Source organism: Triticum aestivum, chromosome 2D (genome assembly GCF_018294505.1).
Source record: "Triticum aestivum cultivar Chinese Spring chromosome 2D, IWGSC CS RefSeq v2.1, whole genome shotgun sequence".
Lineage (NCBI taxonomy): Eukaryota > Viridiplantae > Streptophyta > Magnoliopsida > Poales > Poaceae > Triticum > Triticum aestivum.
Window position 1 is genome coordinate 113,590,836 of NC_057799.1, and position 11,380 is coordinate 113,602,215.

Consider the following 11,380-nt stretch of genomic DNA (forward strand, 5'->3'; position numbering starts at 1 on the left):
CCAACAAATCCCAGTGTCGTTGGTAGAACCCAGCAGTAAAGTCGTCCACCCCGGGAGCTTTCGACGGTGCCATTTGAAACAACGTCAATCTCACCTTATCGGTGGTGTAAGGTTTTGTTAATTCCACGTTCATGGCCTCTGTGACTTTAACAGGAACATATGATAAGAGATTATTGGCGTCCGAATAGCCTTGTGACTGATACAAATTTTGATAGAAACTTTGCACTTCAGCCTTATCCTCGCTTTCGTTCGCACACACCGATCCGTCAGCCCGCGTCAGGCCCTGAATTTTATTCATACGTTTGCGCTGGGCGGCTTGAGCTTGAAAATAAGACGTGTTACGATCCCCCTCCCGGAGCCAAGGGACGTGAGAGCGCTGCCTGACCCACACCTCTTCCTGATGAAGTGCCTCCTTCAGTTTCTGAACTATACTCTTCTCTTCGTCCGAAGGACCCCTGCCCATAGAATGACACCGGATGCGTTCCAACTTCTTCTAAAGATTTCGAACGGTCCGTGTCAGGGAGCCAAACTCCTTTGAACCCCAAGGCTCTAGAGTAGCCTGAAGTGTACCCAGTGCGTTGGATATACCACGCAGCCCTGGGACACGTTGAATGCCTCGCCAGGTATCAGCCACGAGAAGATCATAGTCTGCATGCGTTTGCCAGACGTTCTCATAACGAAATTGTTTCTTGTTTCTCATTCTCTCTGAGAAACTGGTGTGGAACTCAGTCACAACAAAACAGTGATCGGACTCGACGGAAGGAAGATGTCCGACCCTTGTATGCTGGAATATTTGTCTGAACTCCTCGTTTGCAAAGGCTCGATCCAACCTTGCCTTCACATTTGCCTCCCCGGACTGGTTGTTATATATCCCATGTGTATGTTGTGCCGAACCAGCCCAAGTCCTGGAAGGAAATATCATCAACGACTTCCCTGAATGCTCGCATATGACTCTCAGACCGAGCAGTTCTACTAAAGTGCTCACATGCAAACAGGGTCTCGTTAAAATCACCAACACACATCCAAGACGAATGTGGTAACTGATGAAGAGTGCGCAAAAACCGCCAACTGTGATGTCGATCTTCCGCTCGCGGTGCTCCGTAAAACCCTGTGAAACGCCATACCGAGTTGTTTTGATTGTTGTTTTGAACAACAACATCAATGTGTTTTTGACTGAAGTTTTTCAACTCCACAATAACATCCCGAGACCAGAATAGACCAATACCGCCACTAAGGCCAGCACTGTCCACAGCAAAGCATCCTCCAAAACCTAGAGTGTGCTTCAAATCCTCTACTCGTTTCGCTCTGATTTTTGTTTCCATTACAAAGAGTAGAGTGGGTCCTTCTTGCTTCACAATGCTATGAAGCTCCCGAACTGCCTCGGGGTTCCCAAGCCCCCGGCAGTTCCAGCTCAAGACACTCATTGAGATGGGCAGGACCGCACCGCGGTCTCTGCCGAATTATCTGGAGTTGGTTTCTTCTTCTTCGGTGCACGGTCAAATTCACTGCCCTCGCCATCATTGCTAGCCGAAGTTGAGCCTTCCTTGAGGGTGTCAGCCTCACCGTCCGTTGCACCCATGCCCCCATCTGTGAGTAACAAGGTTCTGGCCACCGGTCTATAGACTTGAGAAGGAGCATCTTTCCTCTTCGGTGGCTATTTGTGCTTCATAGGGGAGACCACCTCCTCGCCTGGGTCCTTGTTGGTGCTTGAGTTTCTACTAGTAGGCTTGTTACTGGCACCCTGCCTTGGATCTCTCGAGGAATTCTCGCTAGTCGCCGGCCTCCTGGACTCGTCCGGTGCGTGAAGCTTACGACCGATCGGGAGTTCCCCTTGCTCGTCACGGGATCCCGGTGTTTGACAATATAATTCTGAATGTCCCAATCTGCCACAGGAGAAGCAAAAGTACGACAGCTGCTCATACTGGATATCATACATATCAACCTTCTTCCTCCTTGCAGAATCAATGAGAATCCACCTCCTGAGAGGCTTCTCAACATCAATGGTGATCCTTGCTCGCAGAAACCCTCCATCGTGGTCAAACTTGACAAATTGTGCATGCTGATCCATCTGCTTTGCTATAGGAGTCCACCAAGCTTCGTCCCTCAAATTATAGGGCAGATTCATAACCCTAGCCCAAATATGCAACCGATCAAACTTCACCTCATCTGGCCTCATGCACTCATCAAATTCTGCGAGCACTACGGCATTCTTGCTGATATGCCATGGCGACCCGTTCCATACCCGATCCCTGTCTCTCTGGTTTTCAAACTCCGCAACAAACATATTGATTCCCACGGAACGAAACTGCACACCTCGTGGGTTGCCCCACGCCGGCCGAAGAACATTGATGATTGTCTTGATGTGAAGATGATTACGATGAAGGACTTTACCAGCCACCAACCACTTTGCCGGACCGCTATCAACTCGATCATCGATCACCAGAGGAGTAGCTTCTTCCTGAGAGATATCCAGTTTGCCCAGAGCTTCCTCCAGTTTCCGTCTGGCGGCGCGGGCGGACTGATTATTGTTTGCCGCCCCCGCACCAGCGCTTGCACTCAGCGTGGCCATCGCCGGCCCCGCTCACTCGACCCCTCTCACCCCGACGAGTATCCTCAGGCGAAAAGCTTGTTCCACTTCCAAACCCTAGATCGCCCCGGGCGCCGCCAGAGGTGTTTAGGGTTTAGGGGGGAAATCGGCAAGCTTAATTCCTCTAGCCTCACATGATCCCATGTAGCAGATGTATGGTCAACTTTTTTTCGGCCAAGATGTATTGGTCAACTAAAAAGAAGTTGTTGTTGTTGTTGTTGTTGTTGTTGTGTGTGTGTTTTTGAGGGGTTGCTGTTGTGTGTGTTTTGACATGGCAGCTTGCAGCGTCCACCCAGGGCCCAAAACTCTCTGAGCAGCTTGGGGCCAGCCCAAATAATAATTTGTACTGTAGATTTGGGCAAGGGAAGGAGACGGCCCAAGCTCGGCCTGCCACAGTTCCGCGGCATAAATTTCACAACGACCTTCTCTTCCTCCTTTGTTCAAAATTTGAACGGCGCCACCCCCCAAATCGCCCCGTTTCCCCACCCCCACCTCGCTACCCCAACGTCTGCAGCCGGAGCGAGCGCGATGGCTGAACCCAACTCGTGTGAGGAGCAGTGCAGGAGGCAGGTGGAGGAGAACAAGCGGAAGCTGGAGGAGCTGCGCTTGCACCGCCTCTCCGTCGCCGTGCGCGAGGCCGCCGTCAAGCCGAAGCCGGTCAGTTCAAGCCCATGCCTCCTTCCTGACAAAAGGTCTCGCCTTTCTCTCCTTCGCTGTCTGGTTCCTTACCCCGTCCAACTTGCTCGGTGCCGCAGACCAAGCTACCGAGGCGGTGTCGCGATGCCCCGACTCGGCTGTCCGGCAGGGTCGCCGGTCTGCCCGAGCAACCCGATTACCGCGACAGAAAAATCAGGTACACCCATGCGCACCCAAACTGTTCTTTCCAACGAATTTTTATGCATAGGAATAGGAAGTATACTACTTACTACTCCATTACTTGGTTGTCTTTCAGGGGAGGGGCATATGTCGATAGAAGGCAATTGCCACCTGATGATGTGTACGCCACCGACGAAGCGAGCGCCTACGCCCTCACCAAGGCTGAAGAGCTCAAGAGCCAGCTGTGCTTCGACCACCCCTCCTTCGTCAAGCCCATTTGCTATAAAACTGCCACAGCTAGCTGCCTGGTAAAGCAAGATGACTACCATTGACAATGCATTGTTTCCATCCCGTCTGTACGGTAATGGCTTACCGGGCGGTAATTTGATTTGGTCGAATATATCTTGCAGCGCATACCTCAGCTATTCAAAGAGTGGTATCTCCCGTGGTGTAATGAGATGATTTATCTGGTGGATGAACAAGATGTTGAGTTTCATTTGCCTTACTATGCGCTAAGTGGTTCCATCGGCACTGGGTGGAAAATGTTTGCCATCAGCCACAACCTAGCTGATGGTGATTGCTTGGTGTTCCAGCAAGTTCAGAAAACTAAGTTCAAGGTGAAACTCTTGAAGTTATTCTGGAGCCCTGTTGGGAACTCGGGATATCCTTTAAAACCACATGTGGTCAGAGTTAACAAGTCATTTCTTATGGATTTTCTGTGCAACTCGTTGCATCATAATTGAGAATTATGATTCTATAGCTTGTAAAATTTTGCTTGGTGAGTTAATGGTGTTATCCACATGAATGTTCAAGTGTTTAAGTTCAATGTTTTTGCACAGCCAAACAATGATGTCATGTTGACTGAGTTTCCCACATCACGAAACTAGAATTGCAAATGAACAAAAAGGGATCACTAAGACATAATGATAGGGATGATCCATGTATGTTAATGTAACTATGACTAACTATGCAATCTCTATTATGTAATGCAGGTCTACATAATTAGAGCAAGTTCCTACTACGAAAAGGACCACTGTTGACGCCTTTAGCTTCAACTATTGCGACCACAATAGGTAAGCTGATCTTACCATCATCTGCATTGGTTCGCAATTATTCAAGTGTTAAAAAAATATAATTCTTTTTTTCGTGCTATGTAACCATTTCCTTTTGCTATGATGCTTCGTGCCCCAGCATTAATGATTCTTTTCTCCATTTGAATTCCAAGATGTTCTTGAACAGTTTACACCTTTACAGTTTACCATACAATAGTCTTGAAGAGGAAATTCTGGCTTATCATTTTTTTATCCCTAGATGCTCCTTGTTTTGCTACTGTGCACGATAGTTAAACCATGATGAGTTAAACATCATATTGAAATTCCGCAAAAAACATCATGTCAAAGGTTAAACAGTCAATTTCTATAAAGGAATTAACTATACTCTATGAATCATTACTTCCAAACTTATTCCACTTCAATGTAGCCATGTTAAGCTGTTCAGTACCCCGCCATCAACCAGCACCTGTGCACAGTAGTATATTGTAGAGATGTAAAGTTGCTATTTTTCCTTTGTGAATGCCGAACATTAGCCTGACTTGATATCATGTTTCGATTATCATAAAAATTATAGTGTCCATCTTTTTTTCCTTATAAATTGTGTAGGCTAATAGATGTAGAACTGCATCAAATTAGTTGCTTCACCTTAGCCTTTATACTATCTAACTAATTGATTTGCTCAGTGCCTTGCAGGATGGAAATATATGACTGGAGCGAAGATCAATGGGAGCTTTGTTGTCCTGAAGTTTAATATATTAACATGGAATGAAGAATGGTAGTGGAAACAAAGTACTTCATTTGGTTGGGTCTTTGTCTCTAGAAACTACCAAATGTACCCTTTTCAGACCTAAAATATATCTACATATGTATTTTCGGATATATTCGCTTTTAAATTATTTAATGCACCAATGCTTTGGTTTCTGAACATACTATGCAGCTTTTTGTAATGCATGTGGCATAGTATGTTGTACTTATTTATTTATGTAATCATGCATGTGTATGCACAGTCATCGTGTCAAGATATTATCACATCAAAAAAAAATTGTTGGGATGCCTATCACAACAATTTTTAATCTCCCACCACAATCATTTTGTTGCTACCACAACAAAACATTTTTCAGTTGCAATAGTCTATCACCACAGTAGTACATTTTGGTGTGATAACCAATTGCTATGGAATAAACCAAAGCTTCATCTTATTATTGTAACAGTGTCATTTGGGGTGAATTGCTACGGGAAAAAATGTTGTATTATCTCATCTGTGTTGTAGTGACTATATTTGCAAATCCTTCGTTAACTTATTAGTAGTCTTTTTGCAATATCAACCTATTTTTCCTAATAATTCATTCTACATGACTAATAGTTTTAGAATGCTAAGGTGATGGCACTATAGAACTGTTTTTAATGCACTATGCAACAAATGAGTACCACCATCAGTCATTAAATGTCTAAAAGATTCAAACTTGAGTACTCCCTTCCTTCCAGTTTGTTAGGTCCATCTAAAAAACAGAAATTTCCTAATTGTAATGCTTCTTGTCATGGGGATAGGCAAATTTCGCTATGCCTACACTAAATTATGCCAAACTTTGATTCTCAAAGTGGAATTAAGCATTGCACTTTGGCTCATGCATGTAGCATTAATATGCTTTTAGCACTTTGTTAAATTCTGTTTAGTTGATGTGATTTGTAAGATGAGCCTAATAAATTGAAAAGGAGTAACTATTATGATAAACTATTTAGTTGGAATATCGTCTAACCATTTAGTGAGATAATCAACAATAGCTAAAATATGAGTATTCTATAGGAAGAAGGTAAATATATCACATAATCAAAATCCAATACTACATAAATGGTTCAATAACTAACAAATAATTTAGCAGAATTTCTCGCCTAGTCTTTGACATTCATCACATGATTGAGTGAATTTATGAGCATTTTAAATAGAGTGTCATTCATAAAGACTAGAATGACACAACATTGCTTCCTGCTCAAACTCGGGTATAAGAATCTACTAGTACCATCGGCCATTTCTTATATAAATGTGAACCATCCCAAAATAAGTAAAGTGGGGTGGTATGTGCTTCCGCTCTTTCCCTTCCATGAATAAAACCTCTTGCTTTGCCCCCCTCCCCCGTTTCGCATCTCCTTAGCTTCCTCCCACTCTTGCACCTCATACTCTTGTGTGTGTCATTGCTCTATACCACATACAATAGTTTGCCTCATTGTTGTTGATAGCCGTGGACTGGGTGACTACCATTGAGGTGACCACTACCACTGCCCTCCTTTCTCGGTCATCTGTGCATAGGGTTCTGTGTGGTTTGAGAAAGGATGAGATAGGGGGGAGGGGGTGACGACTGGCGGTGGCGGTGGTGGTTGGCAGCGAAGATGTTGGGTGGTGAAGTCTACCAGGAAAGAGAAAGAAACTTAGTGAGGGGCACAAGAAAGGGAGGGGTAACAGGCGAGAGATAACGCAGTTGACTCTGGTCAATTGAGTCAATGTGTGAGATGGTAATTTTGCCGACCTGGCAGCACTGAGGAGAAATCAGAGTTGAAGAAAGTATACGCAGACACTCATATATACGCGCATCCCCTGCCCCTATGTGCACATCTGAAAGACTGAGCTGGCATATCATCTTGAGATTGACAAAACCATCATAGACGCCTCATAGTCGACGGGAACGTCTCCTCTCCCTGAATGCACATCGCCGAAAATCTTAAAATAAATCCATAAATAAAGCGAGCATCAGAATTTAAACCATGATGAGTTGTCCTTCTAACTATCCAACCACAGATTAGTTTGGGGTGGTTTTGTAATTTTGAGGGGGCAATTTAGACCAGCATCGAGTTTAGGGTTGAAACTTTGAGTGGGGTAATATGGACGCTCCCAACACGGGGAGTGCATCCATTGCGCCGTACAGGCCGTGGTTTCACCCTGCCGCCGTTCTATCACGAGCGTGACGAACCGGCAACCGGCCTCGTCGCGAGGACGCCCCAGCCAACATTGCATTCCCGGCGTAGAAGGAGGAGAGACCCGTTCCGTGTCTGCTCCGTTGAAACCAGAGCACACCGTCACTACACACGAGGCCCAGGGCGAGGGCGCGGGCGCCACCGCTCGCCGACCCATCCCGAGCCGTTCGCTACCCCCGCTTTCCTTCTCACGGCTGCGCATGCAGCCGCGGCCCCTGGCGGCGGCGGCGGTGGCCGCCACCGCGCCTTTCCCGCCGTCATGGGCGCACCAGGTCCGCGGCGCGGCGACCCAGGGGGACTTCCACCACGCCATCGCCCTCTTCCTCCGGATGCGCGCCGCCGACGCCCCCGCCGCGCCCCGCTCCGCCGTCCCGGCGTCCCTCCCGGCCGCGCTCAAGTGCTGCTCCGCCCTCGGCCTCCCCGCCCTCGGCGCGTCCCTCCACGCGCTCGCGCTCCGCTCCGGCGCCTTCGCCGACCGCTTCACCGCCAACGCGCTCCTCAACCTCTACTGCAAGCTCCCTGCGGCGCCGTGCCGCTCCCCCGGGACGGAAGACGCGGCAGGGGAGTCGTTGGAGAGCATGCGGAAGGTGTTCGACGAAATGACCGAGAAGGACCCCGTGTCCTGGAACACGCTGGTGTTCGGGTATGCGGAGAAGGGGAGGCACCAAGAGGCTCTGGTAGTGCTCAGGGAGATGTGGATAGATGGGTGCAAGCCAAACTCGTTTACCTTGTCGAGTGTGCTGCCGATCTTCGCCAAGTGCTCCGACGTCAGGAGGGGAATGGAAGTCCATGGCTTTGCAACCAGGAACGGTTTTGTTGATGATGTGTTCGTTGGCAGCAGCTTGATCGATATGTATGCGAACTGCACTCGAACGGATTACTCGGTCAAGGTGTTCGACAGTCTCCCGTGCCGCGATGCTATCCTGTGGAACTCAATGCTTGCGGGGTGTGCACAGAATGGGTCTGTGGAGGAGGCTCTTCGAATATTTCGCCGGATGCTGCATTCTGGAGTTAGACCTCTGCCTCGTACTTTCTCGAGCCTCTTACCTGCCTGTGGAAATGTTGCTTCGCTGCTTCTCGGCAAGCAGCTGCATGCGTACGTCATCTTTGGAGGGTTTGACGGTAATATGTTCATATCTAGCTCCCTGATTGACATGTATTGCAAATGTGGAAACGTGAGCATAGCTCGTCACATCTTTGATCGAATGCAGTCACCTGATACTGTATCCTGGACTGCGATGATCATGGGACATGCTTTACATGGTCCAGCAAGAGAGGCTCTGTTGTTGTTTGACAGGATGGAGTTGGGAAATGTGAAGCCTAATCATATCACGTTTATAGCCGTTTTAACTGCGTGCAGTCATGCTGGATTGGTGGACGAGGGCCGGAAGTATTTCAACAGAATGTCGGACCATTACGGCATTGTTCCCTCTCTTGAGCATTATGGAGCACTTGCAGATATTCTTGGCCGTGCAGGGGAGTTGGAAGAAGCCTACAATTTCATCTCTAAGATGCAAATAAAACCAACCGCAAGTGTCTGGTCCACGTTGTTAAGGGCTTGCAAGGTCAACAAAAATACCGTGTTAGCTGAAAAAGTTGCCAAGAAAATCTTTGAGCTTGAACCTAGGAGCATGGGATCTCATGTAATTTTATCAAATACGTATTCCTGTTCCGGGAGATGGAATGAAGCAGCACACCTGCGGCTATCTATGAGAAAGAAGGGCATGAAGAAGGAACCAGCTTGCAGTTGGATTGAATTGAAGAACAAACGGCATGTTTTTGTAGCTCATGATAAGTCTCATCCTTGGTATGAAAGGATTATTGGTGCACTTAATGTTTTCTCAGAGCAGATGGCACGTCAAGGTTATGTTCCCAATACAGAGGATGTTTTCCAGGATCTTGAAGAAGAGCAGAAGAGCGGTGTGTTATGTGGTCACAGTGAAAAACTTGCTATGGTATTTGGTATTTTAAATACACCTCCTGGAACAACAGTTCGTGTGATGAAAAATCTTCGAATTTGTGTTGACTGCCACACGGTAACAAAATTTATTTCAAAGATAGCTGAGAGAGAGATTGTTATGCGTGATGCAAACCGTTTCCACCATTTTAAGGATGGAAATTGTTCTTGCGGTGACTTTTGGTGATTGAACAACAGTTGGTGATCAACTTCATGTTCATGACATGATTTCCTATTGGAAATGCACCTGTACTGAGTATATCTTTTTAAGGATGGGGTTATTTCTGACATTTTTGTGAAGTGTCAGGGGTAAAACAAAGTGTGCTCGTAATCACTAGAAATGGATCATGTTGTTCTTTGCATATGGAACCAGTCTTTACTGTTGAAGAGTAATGCAAGACTACATCACTAGTCTTTCTAAGTTTCTAGCATTCAAATGCCAAACTATAGCCACCTGAACATCAGCAGTTCATCACTGTATCTCTTATCTATTTTGACGTATTCAGGTGTACTAGTCTTCAAAAAAACATACTTCACTATATTTGATATGATGATATTGTTAAGCTGCTACTTTATCATCTGATATGATTCAATTGATTAAATGTGTTGCCACATTTCCATGGTTGGATATTTTGTCAGATTTATGCTTTTTATGTTCTTTTAACCTACTAATCAAGGCATATGTCATTGAAAAGGATGATACTTTAGGAAATGTTACTCAGATTAGTGAAATTGATGATTTGCGCCTTCTCAAAGAGAAAAGAAATTGATGATTTGCCAACCAGTTTCTTCTCTGATCTACAGAATGTGATTCTTGCATTTCCTGGAGTGCTATTTTTTGCCAAATAGCAGGTAAACTATGTTCCTCTTATCCAATCTGAGTTACCTACTTACCTTGCATAAAAAATAATGTTGGGAGTAATGTGGTCCTGAAGCAAGATTAATAGCTACGGAAACCTTAGTATCCCCCTTGACATTTGTAAGTACTAAATAGTTCTGATACCTGTTGCCTCATTTACATTGTATCGGATGGAGCATGACTTGCAACCATGTCAAACGACAGAGTGATCATCCTGGAACAAATTTCGCAGAATACAATGTCTCATATGCTTTTTACTACTGCTCGGGACCTTGCTTCAGCAACTCATTTTTCCTGGCAATAGGTTGTTGCCGTCGTTGCATATTCATCCTCCACTGTTTATCACAAATCTTTCTAACTAATAAATCAATCTATTTTCCTAACTAATGCTGTTGCTAGTTCTTTCACTGACTTTTATGTTCAAAGCATCGATATCAGGTGTAGAATCTTGTATGAAGATTTTGGCACCAGTCGAATTAGAGACTAGTTGTACAGTCCTAGGAAATGCTCGAAGTACAGATCTTGTGCAGATTAAACAATAGAAAATATGACGCAACAGTTGCTTCAGAAGGTTCCTCAAGATGGTTTCAAACCCTCCTGAAAACATTTCCAAGCATTCTTTATGGTTGCAACGTAGAGATTGAGATGAACGGCCAGTTCGAGGAGCTTACAGCAGACGTGATATCGCGGGTGGTGTTCGTGAGTAACCATAGAGAGGCAAATGGAGTCCATCTTGCGCAGGAGGTCCAGTTTCTTGCCTTCTCAGTATATTCAACGTTTTTAGCCATGTCCCGGGATTCAGGTACGTATACGCAACTTGTCAATTTTCGGAATCCTGTTAATTTGTCAGGTCAAAATAACAAACATAGGCCCAAGTAATTAATCAATGTGTGCGTGTTTGTGAAATTAACCAGATGTCTTCCAACAAAAAACAACTTTGAGACTCCAGAAGCTCCAGAAAGAGGTGAAGAGAGCAACCTCACCAATATTGTCCAAAGGAAAGCGACATTCAGGATTTTTTTTTGTCCGAGAATGACAGGAAAATCCCACCCGCTTGCTATATTACTCGATGGATCGGGCAGTCTTACATAGCTTTACCAGTAAATTGATACATTTAAATATCACCAAATCAATCCTTTTAG

At 45.6% G+C, this 11,380-nt stretch overlaps 2 protein-coding genes across 2 annotated transcripts; both read left to right on the forward strand.

The window, feature by feature from the left end:
* The first annotated feature begins 3,115 nt into the window (after positions 1-3,115).
* Positions 3,116-4,443, forward strand: LOC123048988 (B3 domain-containing protein Os06g0194400-like). The gene is made up of 5 exons (XM_044472000.1): positions 3,116-3,244; positions 3,343-3,440; positions 3,540-3,711; positions 3,814-4,020; positions 4,396-4,443. The coding sequence occupies exons 1-5, from the start codon at positions 3,116-3,118 to the stop codon at positions 4,441-4,443; spliced, it is 654 nt and encodes a 217-aa protein (XP_044327935.1).
* A 2,913-nt stretch (positions 4,444-7,356) lies between these two features.
* Positions 7,357-10,002, forward strand: LOC123052011 (putative pentatricopeptide repeat-containing protein At3g23330). The gene has a single exon (XM_044475035.1). The coding sequence runs from the start codon at positions 7,623-7,625 to the stop codon at positions 9,564-9,566; it is 1,944 nt and encodes a 647-aa protein (XP_044330970.1). The 5' UTR covers positions 7,357-7,622; the 3' UTR covers positions 9,567-10,002.
* The last annotated feature ends 1,378 nt before the right edge of the window (positions 10,003-11,380 follow it).

Excerpts from the sequence above, each read along its gene's own strand:
- LOC123048988 (XM_044472000.1), top strand. The coding sequence starts at position 3,116 with ATGGCTGAACCCAACTCGTGTGAGGAGCAGTGCAGGAGGCAGGTGGAG. Across the intron at positions 3,245-3,342 it reads CCGCCGTCAAGCCGAAGCCG|ACCAAGCTACCGAGGCGGTG; the intron begins GTCAGTTCAAGC and ends TCGGTGCCGCAG. Across the intron at positions 3,441-3,539 it reads TACCGCGACAGAAAAATCAG|GGGAGGGGCATATGTCGATA; the intron begins GTACACCCATGC and ends GTTGTCTTTCAG.
- LOC123052011 (XM_044475035.1), top strand. The coding sequence starts at position 7,623 with ATGCAGCCGCGGCCCCTGGCGGCGGCGGCGGTGGCCGCCACCGCGCCT.